Raw genomic sequence first — 17,551 nt, forward strand, 5'->3', positions numbered from 1 at the left:
TGAAATGAGCAATTGAGCTTTGGCGGATTTCCGCCGATTTCGCTAGATCTGCATCATTACTGACTCGCTTCATCGGCAGCGTGTGATCCAAATTGTCTATATCTGGTTCTGTGATGCAGGAGCTGTGGTTTGTTCCTCGATCATCGTGCGGTAGGTTGTCGCCCCACCTGTCCTCATACGCACGACGCGTCTCCCAGCGCGCATAACGACAATCATTAGCATTCACTTGGTGAGCGACCATCAGCCACGGCCAGTCCGCAATATGCGAGAAACGAGAGCTGCACATACGCAACTGCGTCTATCATTCTGAGCCACCAGCAGTCCCCTCCGCATTCCGCAGCCATGACAAGACGAGTAGGGCTGACCGCCAACGCTCCCGGCTTGCTCAAGACTGTACGCAATCGTCCGCGACAGGCGCCAAAGGCGCCGAAAACTCCAGTCGCCGACGATGCTCCACCACTGTCGACAGACGACGAGGACGACACCTGCAGTGAGGGGACCATCCAGGCTGCTAAGGACAGCGGCCGAGCCGTCTCCCCCAAGCGCAAGGCCTCCGGCAACCCACGCCCGCCGCCTAGCAGCGACTCTGAGACCGCAGCGGATGAGAGGTCGCAGCGGGCAGCCATCAAGCCCACTGCATTCACATCACAGCAGAAAAGACAAGATGTGGATACTTTGAAGAAGCGGCGAAGGCAGTCAGAAACTCTCGAACCTGAACGACCAAAAGGCAAAGAAAAGTTGAAACCGGGTAACCATCTTCAGGCCAAATGGTCCTTGCCAACACAGAAAAGGGCCAAATCTACATATGGAAAGCAGGCAAGAGGCACACAAAGTAGTCAATCAGGTCGGTTGCCGTACCAGCCACTTGCACCTTGCATCGCTGACAGGCAAGATCAGGCTCATCACAGGGCAGCAACACGCTGCGTATTCCCAGTTCAGTAGAAAGCCCGCGAAAGAAGAAGCCCTCCAAATTGATTCTACCGGGGAAGACTATACCGTCGTCCCCTTCCAGCCCCCGCAAGAAGCTGCTGACCAATATGAACGGCGATGACGATAGCGACGACGACGACAGCATTCTCGCGCCGCTAAAATCCAAAAAGTTCTCCAAAAATAGGAAAAAGAAGTCGTCATCACCGCCTTTGACGCCACGAGCGGTGTTCAAGCTACCAGAAAACTTTCTGGATAAATTGCCAAGCCAGGCACTAGTAGATAGCAGCCCTGCAGACTTGTCCAAGCTCTCTTCCGACGAGAGCAGCCCGGACGACACACAGCCCAAACTCAAAGTGCCAGAAGCGTTTCCCGAGTTGCCGCCGCCGCCAGCGGCCGCCAAGTGCCCCTGGTGCGGCGAGGAGGTCGACAAGGCGGTCCTCGACGACTTCGCCAAGGGCAAGCGCCTCAACGTGCGCATGCAGACGCGCTTCTGCCAGCTTCACAAGCAGCGCCGCGCGGCGCAGACGTGGAAGGACCGGGGCTACCCGGATATTGACTGGGACGGCATCGAGGGGGCACGCTTCGCCGCGCACCGCGACCACCTGCGCGCCATCGTCGACGGCCGCGGCTCGCACTTTCGCAACATTCACGCCAGGAACGTGGAGGAGGGCCGCGCGCGCGCCATGAAGCGCGAGGAGAACTTCAACCCGGGCTACTACGGCCCGCGCGGCCTCAACGCCATGTGCGACTACCTGGTGGGCGAGTTTGGCGACGTGCTGAAGAGGCGCGCCGTCGACGACAGGGTCATTGCCGGGCGCGGCTCCGCCGCGTTTATCCAGGCCGTGCTGGTCGCGGAGCTGGGCGTGCGCCTCATCATGGACGACCTGAAGCTGTCGGAATCCAAGGCCAGGCAGGTCATGGAGGACAGCAAAACCCTGGGCGACCTTGTACAGCCAGAAATAGACAGGTAGCTTGCGTATCGGCAGTGCTGGTTCCTATAGGTCTCTACAAACCAGGGGCATGTAAAGGTGTATATCTGTGTTCATTCACGAGAGCGTCACGGCCAAATATCACGGGCTTGCATTACATTATTGGTCCGAGTTTCCATCTTTGCATTCATAATCGTACATGTCCCCGAAAAAATAAAATACCCCTTCGTTCATCATAAACCCGCCAGCATGCTCTGTATACCGACCGACGAGGCATCATCGCGCCGCTGCACGAATGCTTGAAAGTCCGCCTTGGAAAGCTTGCCCCGTGCCGTCGTCTGCCCCGGCGCCAGGCCTCTCGACTTTTCCCGCAGCGCCTCGGAGCCGACGATGAAGAGCGACCCGATCTCGGTGAGCAGCTCAATGGCCAGGCCAATGTCCTTGGCGAGCGGCCAGTCGCGCATGATGGACACGTACTTGGCAATGTCCTGCGTCACCATCAGGCCGCCGGTGGCGTTGACCTGAAACTTTTTGAAGTGGTCAAACAGCAGCCGGTGCAGCTCCGTCGCCAGCTCGCTGAAGAACTTTTCGGCGTTTTGGCCGTCAATGGCGGCCGAGGCGTGCTTCTCGGCGCGCCCGAGAAAGTTGCAGATGGTCAGGCAGGTGGGCGTCTGCAGCGACTCGAGCTCGACGTCCTTGGGGCGGAAATCCTGCTTCCTTTGGCCGCCGAGTGTCTTGGCGACAAAATTGACAATGACGTCAATGGAGATCTTGATGACGGCATTCGTCTTCTTCTCAATGTCGTCAATGGCCATCTTCTTTTGTGCCTCCATGCTCTTTCGTACAGTCGTATTGGATTCGGCGAGACGAATGAGCACGGTGCTGATGAAGCGGTCCATGATGGCTGAGATGGTGACGGCAGGGCGGATAGCTGGCAGATAGGACATGTCAGGTTCTGTCTTGGAGTTTTCCAAGATGGTGGCTTGCATATGGGCGGCATCCAGCGCCGTCTGAACATATACTTGCCCCATGTTGGTGAGCAACAGATTCAAGAAGACACTCATCTCTTTGGGTGTCTCGACCGCAGTGCCCAGCTCCAGTGTACGCTGTACGCTCTCAGCAAGCCACTTGAGCATGCGTTTGGCATTGGAAACGCTGAGTGTTCCGTCGTCTTCGGAGAGCTCAATTTCATTCTTATTGTCCTTCTCTGCGATACCAGCGACGCGCAACATGGTTGCTTTTTGTGTGGGTGTCAAATCGGACGACTCGAGACGCTCCAAGTAGGCGTCTTTTGCTGACGCCATCAATTGGGTGCCCTGCTGAGCGAGAGACGCCATGAAACCGGTAGGCGCCTTCTTCTTGCGTGAGTGGTACATTGTGAATTTGAACAGCAGCGAACTATACATTTCCTCGATACTCTTCTTTTCCCTTTCAATGTAGAGATTGCCAACGAGATACGGGACAAACAGCTCGTCCACTTGCTGGTCGAGAGTCTGTGCAATCTGGCCAGAGCATGGCTCCGGATGCTCAGTAAGACCATGTGTTTTGAGGTCCTCGATTAAGGAGCTGATATAACTGCGCGAAGAGTGAAGTGAACGCAAGAAGGCAAGCAACGACACAGTGTCTGCCTTGTCCAGCACCTTTTCCAAGCGCTGTTGGATCGACTGTTGGAAAACACGTTGTATAAATTTGATCAAGACTGTTTCATAATAGGGAAACGCTCGCTTGATGATGAAGGACTCTTCTTGCATGACAATCTTGACCTCATCAATTAGCGACTGCAAGCTGGCTTCGACACTGGGGGGAGTAGCGTCAGGGTCCGCAATGGGCTCCCATATGTCTTTATCAGCAATAACTTCGTCATTCATCAACTGGTCACGATCAATAAAGAACTGGTGCTGGTTGACAAATGCTGCAATGACACTCGCTCCACCATTGAAGTCGTACAGCACCCTAGCGCATTCCATCATGTCGTCGAAGTTCTGCTTGCGATAGCTGTTGTTGAACTGCTGTAGAAGATCTTGTTCGAGCGACTCGCAGAACTTTTCGAGAACTTCCCTCGTATTGTGGTTTCTTGCCCCGTTTCCGTTGCCATGGCCGTTGCCGTTTCCATTGCCGACAGAGCTTCTGCGATGACCGTTGGCGTGGCCCCACGACGAGGGGTCGAGCTGCTGGGAGATGCGCATAAGCTGGCGGGCAATGACGGCACAACGAATTTTATTCTCAGCGCCACCTTGTCGGCGAATTTCCTCGAGCGACGCAAGGAGACCGGTGTCGCTGACTTCGCTCCAGCACTGAATGAGAAACTGGGCATCCTGTGCGCGTCGTCGCTTGCGGTCCAGGTCCTCGAGCTTCTCACCAATCTGAACGGCGACGTTGCCTTCACCATCGGCCTTGTTCTGTGTCTCGTAGTTGTTGGTCCTGTTGGGTGCCACAGTTCGGTCGAGTGCCTCGAATGAGCTCATGGACTGGTCGAGCTTTCTGCCGAGAGTATCCAAGGTCTGGTCGTGTTGTATTTCAGCTCGTCGCACCTGTGAGAGAAGTTCTGATTCCTTTTCCTGCAGCTCATCTCCCAGGACAGCTAACTGGCTCAGGGCATCTAGCAATTGTTAGTGGTGGCGCAGGTTTTGGGGGAACGTGTCAATGCGGCATACTCTCAAAGGTTCGAATGAGCGGCTTCGCATCAAAGGCAGGTTGCGCCGGGCCTGACCTTCGATTGATTGGCACAGCGCTCTCCGCCAAGCTATCGACAAAGTCACGGACGATAAAGTCCTTGTTGGAGAAGTTATCGAGCGTAAAGCTGGGGCCTTTGGGGAAGAGGCTCTTGGCCCCGACGCTGGTTCGGTCCATGATGAGACGCGGCCGTGGGCGCAGCCCGACTGTCTACATATGCCAGGTCGTGGATGTTTGATTCGATGCTGCCGCAGCCGTCCCAGACCTGGGAGTTCTTTGCCGCTTGGCGCTGTAGTGTAGATGCGAGTGACACTGTTTCTTGCAGTACGGAGGCGCGTTGAAGGTTCAGCCCCACCACCAAACAAGGTGGGCAGGGAGGGAGAGTCAAGACTCACAGGCTACTGGTACAGCTACCTAGCGCTGCGACCTACTAGTTGCCGGGGTTTTGGATAGTGTCGCATATTCATACCATGTCCCTACAATTGCCCTGGTAATCTGTATAGCTATGATGGGAATAACCATGTATCGATATCATAGCTGTGTATTGATTATGCCTTTTTCTTTGGGCGTGGGCCAAGCTTAACACAATGTTGAAGCCAAGGATTTCATACTGGGATACTTCATCTTGAGGATGGAATTAGCCTTTTTTTTCGAAAATAGGACACATCAATGGAGACGATAATCCTTGCCAGCTTAAGAGAAACGGGATCGATTCTCGGGGGCTGCCCAAGTATTGATCAACTGTCTGTTTGCGACCGTTGGTGCCTTGACGAAGTAATGGCGATCTGATCCGTGAAATGAGTTCTTACGGGTATGGGTAGTTGGTGCGCCAAGTGCATGTATTCCTTTACTTGGAAATGGCTAATTTGGTCCTATTTCTAAAAAACAAAATAAAAAAAGTGACCGTCTATATAAACTGCTCCTCCCCTTCTTCTATGTAATTCTTCATGACACTTTGTGATTATGCTCCCCAACAAGACAAGTATTCATGTATCTACTCTTCAAGATGATTAGAATATATATATCTATATATACATTGATGGGAATATTTCCACTATATATATGTATGCAGGGAAATAAAAACCTGTAATATATCTCTGTAGCTACCCTACATGTAGCTTAGTTTCAGTACTGACTCCCAAGTAAGTAGTGAACGTATGAATAACGGGTCCTCGTGTGGCAGCGCCTGCGCCACACCGAGCGGACGCAAGCACATGCTCAGCTCGCTGCTAAACTTTTGGACAGCAGGCACTTTTTGTTCTGCATCCCTTGGCCCGTAACTTTCTGTCCTTTGCCCTCCGTTTTTCCCTTGTAACTTTTTTTTCCCTCTGTCGATACCTACCTCTCTTCCGTACTCGCAATGCCCACCACCGCGACTGCTCGCAAGGCGTACCGCGCCGACGAGAGATCCAACCATACGCTCTTGAGCGAGCAGGAGAGAGCGCGGTTGATCAAGGTATGGCCAGCTCGACGTCATCGCGAAGGGCCCCTGTGTGCTAACAGCGCAAAAGTCTCATCTGCCGCCCGTCAACGATAGCCCGCCCGTTTCGAAGAAGAACAAGCAGCAAAAGTCGCACCTCGGCGTGCGCCGCTTCTTGAAGAATGCGCTCTTCGTCTTCGTCTTTGCCGTCATGCACGGCGTCTTCTCCCTCTACATCCGTCTTCGACAGGCGTGGAACATTGTGCGCTACCAAATATCCTCCGTCCTCTACTACCACCACGGAACGCCGGAATATATCCGCAGGGACGTCACCGGACTGCCGAAGAAGCCGAACCACCTCAGCGCCGTTCTGCGTGCCGAGGAGGACAAGCGGCCCAAGGCCGATCTTGAGCGTCTGATCGACGAGGCGGCTGAGCTGGCTACCTGGACCGCCTGCGCTGGAATCCCGATGCTTTCCGTCTACGAGAAGTCTGGTAAGGATGAGATATTCTGTTTTTTTTTTTACGCTAGCCGCTGACAGTGTCTAGGAATCCTCAAGAAGCACATGCCTCGCATCTACGAGGCCATCCTCGCCAAATTCGCTCTTTACTTTGGAACACAACATCCGTCTCTTTCCGTCACCTCACCTCACCGCGAGACTGTCTCTTCTCCCGCTTCGATGAGCGCCAACCCGGCCGGCCAGCTCCGAGTTCACCTGATTTCCGCGCAGGACGGCCGCGAGTCTGTGGTTGACCTCACCCGAACGCTTGCCGACATGTCGCAAAAGGGCAAGCTGTCACCTCGCGACATCTCTACGGATCTGATCGACGCTGAGCTTTCAGAGGGCATTATGCCCGAGCCCGACCTGCTGATTCTTTTCAGCCCCTACGTCGAACTCTCTGGCTACCCTCCTTGGCAGATTCGTCTCACCGAGATCTTCTGCCTTCAGGACAACGAGTCGTTTGGCTACCAAGTCTTTGTCAAGGCTCTCCGCAACTTCTCGAATGCCCAGTTTCGTCGCGGAAAATAGATACCCCTCCCATATCCGTTCATAATACTCGGTACATTATCTCTACTGCTCGTTTCTCTGCCGCATTTCTCGTCGTACCTTGTCCCACCGGTATACAGGCCCACGCCCAACATTGTAGTTGTAATAATTTTCCGATCCGTCTTTGGTCATGGCCCGGCGAAAGGTGATGTTGATCCTTCCTCCATCTTCTTTATTCTTGCCGGTTCTCTTCGGAATCGAGTGCAGCCACCGCGATTGCGTTGTCCCGCGCATCAGGATCATGGCGCCGCTTGCCAGTGCGAGCTTGAGGCTCTCGGGCGCCGTTTTATGCTTCATCAGAAAGTCACGCTGAGCACCCAAAGAGAAGGAAGCGATTGCAGGATCCGGCCCGAGGAACCTTTCGTCATCGCTGTGGTAGGAGATGCTGTCCGCGCCAGAAGCATAGTAGTTGACGAGGCAAAAGTTAAACTGACATCCCGTAGCAGCCTCGGTAGATTTGCGCAATCTTTCAAGGCATTGCGGGATCGGTCGTGGAGGGTACCGGTCGTACCTACCGTCCGCCACAGGCACTTCAGACTTGGCGTCAACAACGCGTCCATCTTTGAATCGCGATGTCTCGTCTAGGCCAAAAACGGTTGTCCATCTACCATATTAGCGGGACTTTTCCTTTGATTATTCTTCGACAGACAAACCTAGGCGTCCGTATGTCCGTTTCTATCCCGCCACGCTTGATTTTATACTCGACTCTGTAAAACGGCAGTTCGGCTCTCAGAAACTCAAAGAGCTGACGCGCCTGGGGCTTGGGCACAAAAGGGTCAAAGTAGAGGAGATCAAGCTCTTGCTTGTCGTCCATTGTCTGACCAGGTTTTTCCGGTATATTTGGTGGCGACAGCTCCTTGTCCAGAGACGCGGGAAGATTGGCAATGTCAAATGGATACGCGCTGTGCTTTGAAGTGGACGCCTGCAAGGGTCAGTGACGAACGAGACGGCGTCATGTTGGACGTCCGACGAACCGGTTCGGGATCAGACTCGCGCGTTCTCTTCGGGGATGGCGCGAAAAAAGCCTCCAAAGTGCGCTTCTCGGGCATTTTTACAGATCAAATCATTGAGAGAGTGGTGATGTAAGTGAGAGCCTCGCTGGTGGGGGCAAGGTAGTTGTAGATAGCCCGGTGGGGTGAATCTCGCCACGCATCGCGCCACCCAGATCAGAAGAGGGCAAAAAAAAACTTGAACATTAAAACTTCGCTATGCTCTCATAGGTACGGTTGCTACTATCTCATATGTCTCTAGCACATTGTGTGCTATTGTCCCAGTTCATGCACGGGCTGAGGTGGCAGCTCCGCCGCTCTCTGTTGAGCAACGGGGCTAGAGTATGAATACTGGCTAGGACTCTGGGCCTTGTTGTCGTAGCTGGTCGCGCCGCCCGCGTTTGGGTTCTTATATCCGTTCGATCGTCTCTTATAGAGAAAGGCCAGTGCGGCGAGCGACGCCAGTAACGCGGCTCCCAGTGTTCCGCCGACGGCGCCCCCAATCACAGCTCCGTTGCTCTTTGGGCATTGCGCTCCGGACGCCGACGCCGACGACGAATTCACACCCGGCGCGGCCCCCAGCGTCGTTGATGCAGATGTGGTTGCCGATGCCGCTGCCGTCGTCGCTCCCGAAGACACCGTTATCGTCTTGGCGGCAACCACGAGCTTTCCCAGGCCCGTTGTCAAGAGCGCGCTCGACACGGTGCAGCAGTTTCCGGACGTGCCAAAGTCTCGGCAGCAGTACACTCCTCGGCCGCACTCGAGCACGTCCAGGCTGTTGGCGTCCTTGTGGGAGGCTGTCGCCGATCAGCACGGAGAGATGGCCTCGGCTGGGCCGTGGAATACTCACGAGGGTTGCACATTTGCGCGCATTCCTTGGCCTTGCCCGTCTTGTCCGTGCATCCGTTGATGTACATGTTTCCCTCATAGTCGTCTGTTTGGGAGTAGCAGACCCCCGAGCCCATGCAGACATCGGGGTCCGACTTGTTCAGGGCGCAGCAGGGACTGTTGGCGGCATCCGGGTTGCAAGGCCCAAAGTCGGGGGGCATTTCATTGCCAGTGATCCAGTAGCACTTTTTGCTCATTTTTATTTTTTCCAAATTGTGGGAAAGTATTTGGACAGACGCGGAAGAAGGCGATGATCAATCGTGCAAAAAACAGAATTGTCGGGTCAGGGGCGGCAAGCGATCAGGGTCACTGGGCGGTGTTTAGTTGGACAGACAGCGAGGAGGCTCGGAGACTACTATATTATTATAAACAGGCATCTTCTATGCAGCTCTGCGACAGTGTCCATCACAGGCCGTCTCATTTCGCAGAATTGAACCAGGCTGGAGCGATCAGCGCCGCGCGATCCATCGGAGCCTTGTTCGATAGGGGGGCGAGTCAGCTCCGCTGCACAGAGTGGTGTAATTCAAGTTTTCGGCGCAGAAACGTGGGCAAACATGTCAATCTCTATATGAATCAAGCGTACATGTGCCACTCCCTGTCAGTTGCGTGACACATCGAGTTTCTTTATCCCCTCAACTCTGAGTTCAGCGCTGTCAAGTGTTGCGCAGATGACCAATGTTGAGTCTGTCATAAACATGTTTGCCGACATGCGTAAAGGCTCGAATACCTTCATGAAGAATGCTTCATGATACATTCATGTATTGGGCGAGAAATTGCAGGAGCACAGCGGCAGTGTCCTCGCTAATGAAATCAGGCTCGTTCGTCGTATCACCAGCGCGAGCCCTGCTGCATATTTAAGAAGCTGCTGGCGAATCAGTTGTGCACCCTGGCAGCCTACTTTCCATTCTTCAGCTTGATCAAATAGGTCACATTTTCCGCGGGATTGGAGCGTCTGTGCCAAATGTTTCATTCGCTACGGTGCCAGGCGTACATTGGACGCCTTCCTGCAAGGCGGCCAGCAGACCTGCCGCGTAGCGATCCGGGTACCTGATTCATCCTCCCCCAGCGCCGGCACTCGAAGCAATTCTAGACGCCGATACGATTTGACAGCATGATCTACTTCCCTCTAGTCGCCCAAGTTGTCAGTTGCAGCTATTTGCGATGGCTACATATCAGGATTTGTAGGTGGTAATATTAGGTGGGGCCTGAGGCAAAAGCTGCGGCCTCGCCAATGGAAATTTCAGATTCATCCCTGCAAGCATTTGAAGACATGGAGGTGAGCAAATGTCCACGGCTCAGACCGCAAGCCAAGAAAAAGGTTAAAGGCGGAATTCTAATGCTTCTCAGGACACCTCGGCTCCAGACATGAACCTGTTTCGCGCCCCCGCCGCGGCCAGAGCTGCCAAAGTTCTGGATCGGGCCCTGTTCGCACGCACAGTGCCCTCGGCCGCTGTTTCTGTGCGGGAGAACAAGCTGCTGTCAAAATATAGAAAGGAACTCGAGCTCACAAAGGAAATCTTTATCCTGCAAAATTTCCAGCAGGTAGCCCCGGACCCGGACCCTGCGCTGGCCGCCAAAGGCAATAAATGTCTTGTTCTCAAGGCTCATATCAAACCCCAGGGTAGGGCTCAGATGCGGACGTGGAGAAAGAAAAAAAAACACGGTCAGCTGACATTTTGCGTAGAGCCGTCAACTTGGAGTCAAGAGCTTCAAGAGGCTTCGAGGATAGGAGATCTCAAAGTTGTTCCATACAATATCAATATTGACTACAACTTGTGGAGTTACGGTATGAAACTTCACTTGCCCCTTTGCGGACTCCGCTGACTCTGAACAGTGGATGTTATGAGAAGCATCCTTCCTGAAGAGTTACAAAACGAAATTCCCACTGGCTTCAACACAGCTGGGCATGTTGGTATGCGCGTTTCTTGACTCTAGCGCGGCGCAAAACACTGACGAGGCAGCTCATCTCAACCTGCGAGACCAATACCTTCCCTACAAGCACATAATTGCCCAAGTCATCATAGACAAGAACCCCGGCATCAAGACCGTCATCAACAAAATTGACAATGTCGGCACCGAGAGCGAGTTCCGCACCTTTGCGTACGAGGTGCTCGCCGGGCCAGACGACCTCGAGGTCGAGGTCAGCGAGGCCGGCTGCCACTTCAAGTTTGACTACTCCAAGGTGTATTGGAACAGCAAGCTCGGCACGGAGCACCAGCGCATCACGGCGCTCTTCCGACCCGGCGAGGTCGTCGCCGACGTCATGGCCGGCATCGGCCCCTTTGCCGTGCCCGCCGGCAAGAAGGGCGTCTTCGTCTGGGCCAACGACAAGAACCCCGAGAGCTACCGCTACCTGACCGACATCATCAAGCGCAACAAGGTCGGCGAGTTTGTCCGCCCCTTCAACGCCGACGGCCACGACTTCATCCGGCGCGCGTGCGACGAGGTCCTCGAGGCCTCGCGCCGCGGCGAGGCCGCCACCCTGCCGGCGCCCAAGGTGTCGCGCACCGCCGCGCCGCCGCCGCCGCCCGGCACGCCGCGCCCGGCCGCCCCGCGCGTGCCCCTGCCGCCGACAATCGCCCACTTCGTCATGAACCTGCCGGCGTCGGCGATTGAGTTCCTGCACAACTTCCGCGGCATCTACCACGGCCAGGAGGCGCTGTTCGCGCCGCACACGGCGACGAGCCTGCCGCTGGTGCACACGCACTGCTTCGCCGTCAAGGCCGACGACGCCACCCCGCTCGACGACATTTGCGACCGCATCGAAAAGGAAATCGGCGTCCGCCTGGTGCCGGGCGACGCCGAGGTCGACGGCCAGGTCTCGATCCACGAAGTGCGCGACGTCGCGCCGGCGAAGCGCATGTTTTGCGCCAGCTTCCGCGTGCCGCCATCCGTGGCATTTGCGCCTCGCTCCTGAGCGTGTCTCTTTCCGTGATCACATCACGCCATGAGGAGTGAGTCCCGTACGGGGAGGGGGGCACCAGACCTGCCGTGGCGAATCCGTACGGCAGCGAAAATGAAGCAATCTACTTTTATTCATTTTCCGGGCACGTCAGATGGCAGTCATGCTTTGGACCAAGTTACATTTGATTCTGCCATCCCACGCCATGTACGGTTCGGGAGCTGCACAACCCGGCGGAGTTTGACACAAAAAGACAGCATACTTGATGGAGTAGTCACACGATTTCAGAATTATATGTAATAACGTGAGGAGTTCTATAGGTGGTGCGGGAGCACAGTAGAAGTGGGCACGGCACCCACATGTTCTGCTGTCTCGGAGCAAGAACAGAAGAGCCGTAATTCCCACGAGCATGAGAGGCTGTTCCTGTAGGTTTCGGGGAGGGTGATGCAGGATACTATACTGGGTAGATACAATCCCGGGAACTGCGGAGCGGACTGTGACAAAGGATGATGACGGAAGCCGTGGCTTGCTGCATTGTGTCAACGGAGAGAACGCATAGGAGGAAACGTCTTGAATTTGGGCGAGCTGAGATCTCCGATGCAGGACGACTCTGCAGGGATGTGGTGCATCAACGCGGCCAGTTCTGGCATTGGGGGGGGGGGGGTTATGGAAACTAGCCTTCTTTCAGGTGAACGTCTGCATATCAAAATTGAGTGAGAAGGGGGTTGAATATAAAGAAATATAGAGGGCGCATATACCCGTCTACGAGGAACAAACAATGCAGAGCTGGCGGGCGGGCGAGCGGGACGTGTTGGATACAGTCGCAGCCACGTCTTGAAATGCACACTTCCCGTCCGTGTATCCTTAAAATCCCGATCTGCATGCATCCTTGGATGACTCTGCCCCCCCCGGAGTATCGTTCCTTTAGGAAAGTATGAAACGCATTCTGCTCCGCCGGCCCGCGCGTCCGGCCCCTCTGCCCCCAAGCAACTGCCTGATCCGCTGCAGTCAACCTCTTGGCTGATGGGGGAGGTTTGCGCGTCATGGCTTACGACACTACTATGTCGACCTACATGCACATTTTGGCTACATGACGTGCTTGTGATAACCAGTAGTTTGCTGGTACGGTTGACCTTTCTTTTTTTCGTTTTCTCGTCCTTTTCCTGATTTGGCAGCACCGAACCCTGCATAGCGCAATTGACAAGTACATTGGCATGGTTTATCCATCTCTGCGAACTAAGTCAAATGTAGAGCAGGCAGTTACTGGTAGCAATACTCCCCCCCCCCCCCCGCTTTCTCAGTATTGTTTCCGAGGGCATCAGTCATATCGATAGATACTGTGCACCAAAAGAACAAGAAATCAAACCTCAACCTCCTAGTCTGACCCTACTGCCCATGCCGCCTCCTCCTCCCCCTCCTCCTCCTCCTCTCCCGCCTCCTCCTCCTCTCCCGCCTCCTCCCTCCTCCGTTGAGTTGACAGGCATTTCAAAGCGCCGTCAAAGTCCCCCTCATCCAGCGCCGCCGCCGCCTCCTTGAGCCTGGCCGCACCCTGCGCGTCGTCGCGCAGCGACGGCACGTTGTCCAGGCACCATCCGAGGAGCGATCCCAGGGCCGCGGCGTCGCCGGGGTAGTCCGGCGCCAGCGTGCCGGCGTCGATGAGCAGCAGCCGGCCCGACGGCGCGAGCACCGTGTTCCAGTACTTGATGTCGCCGTGCAGCACGCCGAGCCTGTCCAGCTCCCGGACGCCGCGGACCAGCGCGCGGAGCTGCGCGGGCGCGATGACCCGCAAGGCGGCCCCGGGCGGGGGCGGCGGCTCGCGGCGCGCCAGCATCTCCAGGTCCGGGCCGCCGTAGGGCATCACGAAGCCGGCCACGGTGCCCGGCTTCCACGGCGGCCGGTTGGCGATGACGACGGCCAGTATGGGGAGCAGGCAGAACCGGCGCTCCATCTCGGCCTCCGTCTGCTCGGTGGAGGGAAGCTGCGCCGCGGTCGTCGTCAGCGCGTCCATGAGCGTCTCGCGCACGCGGATCTCGTCTCGGATGACGTCCACGTCGATATCAAACTCGATACGCTTAAAGACGCAGTCTCGCCCCTCCCAAACACACCGATCGGCTGAGCGACTAATGTACGTCAACTTGTGCAGGGCGTCGACGGTGGTCGTGCGCAGCTTGTCCGTCGGCCCGCCGCCGTACGAGACGGAAGACAGAATCGGCCTCCCGACTCTATCGTCCGACGCCTCCTCAAATGTGGCCTCGGCATCCTTGCTGTCCGTCTTGATCATGTTCCATGCCGGAGCGGTTCCGTGCTCGGCGTGGTGCCGCCGCAGATGCTTCCCGACGACGGCCGCCAGCCAGTCCCAGTCGTCCACTACGGCATCGTCAACGTTCAGCTGATACCAGCGGCGGTTGGCGAGGTCGTACACGTGAGCGGAACAACGCACACCAGGCGTTATCATGTTGCCGTATACTTCGACGACAGGATCGTGCCAGTCACGGTTCGGTTCCATCGTTGGTCGCGGTCCTTCGGCGGCCGTTTGGGCGGCGACGCTCCCAGGCAACAGATCGATAGCGGAGCGGACGCAGACTGGTCTGCCAGCAAGCCCCCGGTTCTCTGCTTGGGAGAGTGCGTTATTCCGGCATAAGTATAAAATCCAGAGTGAAAGGGAGCGTGGCGTCAAACGAGAAAGAGGATGGTGAAGCGGCACAGCAACTTGTATTGCGCCCAACGTTGGCCCCACTGGAAGTCGTGAATGCGACGACGTTACCTCCCTCCGAGACGCCATGCATGTACGACTTGAGCCCATCACGACACTTGGTCATTCGCCCTCTTTAAGTTTCTACGACCACATAGAGTTGAGATTCAGTATCAAGGAAATAAAGAAATGAGATGGCATGTACAACGTTAAATGGCCACGCGAGCTGGTGGCCTCTATGCTGTGGCCATATACATATACATCTGAACTTGCTCCTCATCATGCTCAACAATTCTCGATTTGCTGTCTGCTAGTTTCTGTTTCTCGGAGAGAAATCTCGTTCTTCGATATTATCCGTTAATTACCCGAAACCCCGTTCATCATGATACCAGCGCCTTCGCCTCCCGTTGTTGACCTTATTCACTTCCAGCCCATGCACTATATGGTGCCGGTACCTTTAAACTCCGACGATCCACGACCATGCATTTGTGGCAATTGGTTGTTCTACTCGGCGACATGCAATGGTTTATATCAGAACATGCCAAATGAAGTGCGGACTGACCAAGACGCGGCGTGGCATCATTACGACCTTCTGCCCAAGAAAGTCTTTGCGCACCTTGGTCGCGCAAGTTTTGGTAAATGCCGATTGCCCTGCGAGACATTCTCACTATACATGGAGATTTGTGCAAGTGATGAAAAGAAAGAAAATGCTATACTCAGCGCTGCCTGTTGGACTGTGGTCGAATCTTCGAAAGAGAAGACGGTAAATCCTTAATGTTCATGGACGTTTGTTCATCCTAGGCTGGGGCTTTGCAATCACCGATGGCGGAATGGAGCATGCATCGTTATTTTTTAGATCAAAGAAGCGATATTGTTTACCGAGACATGATTTGTCCTTTCATGATATGATATGTAGCCAAAGCGCATTTCACCGATGGCGGGATGGAGCATGCATCATGATTTCTTAGATCAAAGAAGCGATATTGTTTACCGAGACATGATTTTTCCTTTCATGATATGATACGTAGCCAAAGCGCATTTCTTGTGACAAGGGAACGGTAACTCAAGGTGTCCTTTCAAGAATGGCCAGCGCTCATCCGTTGTTTCTTCTGGGTGAACGAGCAACAACCAGATAAGCTCGTTCGCGTTTTCGGCCGTAAGTCTGTTCATGTTCACGTCAATATTGAACCATCAATGTCCATCACTGGGGTCGTTTGGCAAATCCTTGCCTGGCAGCGGTTTCTTGCCGATCTCGCCTCGGAGCCCATTCATCTGCAGAAAAACGCCAGCCCCCGGGAGGAGGGGCAGGAGGACCCAGATTAAATTCCCTGTCTTGTGTATATACATGTATAAAAGTTATTTAATGTCTCCTCTGCTGAGCTTTTAGCCCCGTTTTACCTCCTGCTGTGGCTTGCTTGTTTGCTTGGCATGGGCAAGACGCAATGGCGAGGCTGTATGAGTTCCAGAACCGACACGTTGTGGTGGTGGCTTTCCCCGCGTCCTTGTGCATCATCCATTCGGTCATACTTGAAAGAAAGTCAATGGCTGCCTTATCTTTCTTTTACGTCCGTCTACGCGCGTCGCTTTGCATTTGAAACTTGATCCGCATATCGGAGCGTTAGTGCAATACGCCAATCTGCCTGGTTTCTTATCATGATGCGTCAAAAGCCTGTCTAGCCTCCTTTCCCCGGGCCGACCACTTAGTAGTTTTGGCGCGTGTTCTTAGTATATGTGCGTACGGGCGAGTTGTTATCTTTAGCGCACACACACCGCGGCGCCGAGCCAGTCAGTCATGTCAGTGCCTATCAAGCTCCCCGGGCTAACTTGCGCCGCAATATATGTCGCATAGATGAGCCGTCCTTGTCCTTTTACAACAAAGGCCCGAGTCCAAACTGGATAACCTTGCTTTGCGACACTATTGGCATCGCCCAGCACCGGTATATGCACGCAAACGGAAACGCGCCACAATCCATCGGGCCAGCAGTGCACAGTCCATTGTTTCCTCCTTGCTGTTGCGCGTGGGACCGCATCTGAGGCTCCCATCGACCCACCGCCGACCGCGTGCCGGGTACGTTGCGCCGGCGGCAGGTCAATCGTTTTCCTCGTCTCAATGAGGGGCGTCCAAGGGCGAATGCAGGGGGGCGTGTGGTATGGAATGCGCGAGAGACTGGGTGGATGGCGAGTGGGTGCATGCCAATTGCGTATGGGAAATTGTGGTTTGCGAGAATTTACGATATATCGCTCAAAAAAAAAAACGAGTAAGTGAGTGGTTTCACCGTGATTTCCCAGCAACCATAGAGGCCGTCGGGTTCCGTGAAAGGTTAGACCGTCCGCCGCGGCTTCTATTCCATTTTGGCGAATGAGCAAAGTGTTTTTATTAGTCGTGGACGGGAGGGGAGTGATGGAGGAACGAGGCGGGAGAAGAATGCATGGCGTAGCTTGGCTCCAGCGCAAGTGCATGATACACATGCAGGCGGCGTTGGCCATCCATGTCGTTAGCAGCGCCGCAGAGAGCTTAAAAGATGCATTCGGATTGTCGTTACTGCAAGGCTCAATTGGCGGATGAGTAGGAGGGGGCGGAAATGAGGCTGATAGGTCGAAATTCGTGCCATGGTGCCTTTGAAATCATGAAGCGAGCTCCTACACACTGCTGACTGAGTTGCGGTGCTTGGGCTGCACAATCTGCTCGTACCGATAGGCCAATTGAAAGCTGTACAAGATTCTTTGCCCTGCTGATGCAAGAAAACCGGACATGGGTCCCAAGATATCAAGGTATAAGCGGAGTTGCTGAGTGGGCTATATGCACATCAACATTGCATCGGTGTAGCACCAGTTTTGGTTTGAGTTGGGATGAGCAGAGCTGTCGTTTATTGCCTTTGACCATTTTACAAATGTACTCGTAATGCATCATGATTGGTAACGAAAAAAATGGATGCCGTGGCTGAATATCTTGTCGCTCGAGACCGCAAACTACTGTAGGATCTGGTCATCCAGCTGTGGCTGGCTAGGCTTGTTGGAGGTTAGCTTTGGTGAAGATCAACAAGCCACGACGGCGACTTGCCAACGAAACAAGGACGTCC

The 17,551-nt window shown here is 54.7% G+C and overlaps 7 protein-coding genes across 7 annotated transcripts; 3 read left to right on the plus strand and 4 right to left on the minus strand.

Moving 5' to 3' along the window:
- Window positions 1-342: 342 nt before the first annotated feature.
- V2A60_001040 (RTC4-like domain-containing protein) lies at window positions 343-1,901 on the plus strand (the record flags this gene model as incomplete). The annotated part of the gene is made up of 2 exons (XM_083252405.1): window positions 343-844; window positions 898-1,901. 2 exons carry the CDS (start codon window positions 343-345, stop codon window positions 1,899-1,901), a joined length of 1,506 nt encoding a protein of 501 aa, XP_083108531.1.
- Window positions 1,902-2,092: 191 nt separating this feature from the next.
- Window positions 2,093-4,709, minus strand: V2A60_001041 (exocyst subunit SEC10; the record flags this gene model as incomplete). The annotated part of the gene is made up of 2 exons (XM_083252406.1): window positions 2,093-4,458; window positions 4,514-4,709. 2 exons carry the CDS (start codon window positions 4,707-4,709, stop codon window positions 2,093-2,095), a joined length of 2,562 nt encoding a protein of 853 aa, XP_083108532.1.
- Window positions 4,710-5,892: 1,183 nt separating this feature from the next.
- V2A60_001042 (ditrans,polycis-polyprenyl diphosphate synthase) lies at window positions 5,893-6,982 on the plus strand (the record flags this gene model as incomplete). Its single annotated transcript, XM_083252407.1, has 3 exons — window positions 5,893-5,988; window positions 6,044-6,446; window positions 6,501-6,982. The coding sequence occupies 3 exons, from the start codon at window positions 5,893-5,895 to the stop codon at window positions 6,980-6,982; spliced, it is 981 nt and encodes a 326-aa protein (XP_083108533.1).
- A 42-nt stretch (window positions 6,983-7,024) lies between these two features.
- On the minus strand, window positions 7,025-8,049 carry V2A60_001043 (alpha-ketoglutarate-dependent dioxygenase AlkB family protein; the record flags this gene model as incomplete). The annotated part of the gene is made up of 3 exons (XM_083252408.1): window positions 7,025-7,604; window positions 7,654-7,922; window positions 7,975-8,049. 3 exons carry the CDS (start codon window positions 8,047-8,049, stop codon window positions 7,025-7,027), a joined length of 924 nt encoding a protein of 307 aa, XP_083108534.1.
- A 213-nt stretch (window positions 8,050-8,262) lies between these two features.
- On the minus strand, window positions 8,263-9,074 carry V2A60_001044 (uncharacterized protein; the record flags this gene model as incomplete). The annotated part of the gene is made up of 2 exons (XM_083252409.1): window positions 8,263-8,786; window positions 8,840-9,074. 2 exons carry the CDS (start codon window positions 9,072-9,074, stop codon window positions 8,263-8,265), a joined length of 759 nt encoding a protein of 252 aa, XP_083108535.1.
- A 1,034-nt stretch (window positions 9,075-10,108) lies between these two features.
- V2A60_001045 (tRNA (guanine) methyltransferase) lies at window positions 10,109-11,794 on the plus strand (the record flags this gene model as incomplete). The annotated part of the gene is made up of 5 exons (XM_083252410.1): window positions 10,109-10,153; window positions 10,225-10,498; window positions 10,562-10,663; window positions 10,712-10,789; window positions 10,839-11,794. The coding sequence occupies 5 exons, from the start codon at window positions 10,109-10,111 to the stop codon at window positions 11,792-11,794; spliced, it is 1,455 nt and encodes a 484-aa protein (XP_083108536.1).
- Window positions 11,795-13,154: 1,360 nt separating this feature from the next.
- On the minus strand, window positions 13,155-14,285 carry V2A60_001046 (uncharacterized protein; the record flags this gene model as incomplete). The annotated part of the gene is made up of 1 exon (XM_083252411.1): window positions 13,155-14,285. One exon carries the CDS (start codon window positions 14,283-14,285, stop codon window positions 13,155-13,157), a length of 1,131 nt encoding a protein of 376 aa, XP_083108537.1.
- Window positions 14,286-17,551: the final 3,266 nt, after the last annotated feature.

This window comes from Cordyceps javanica, chromosome 1 (genome assembly GCF_051103115.1).
Source record: "Cordyceps javanica chromosome 1, complete sequence".
Classification (NCBI taxonomy): domain Eukaryota; kingdom Fungi; phylum Ascomycota; class Sordariomycetes; order Hypocreales; family Cordycipitaceae; genus Cordyceps; species Cordyceps javanica.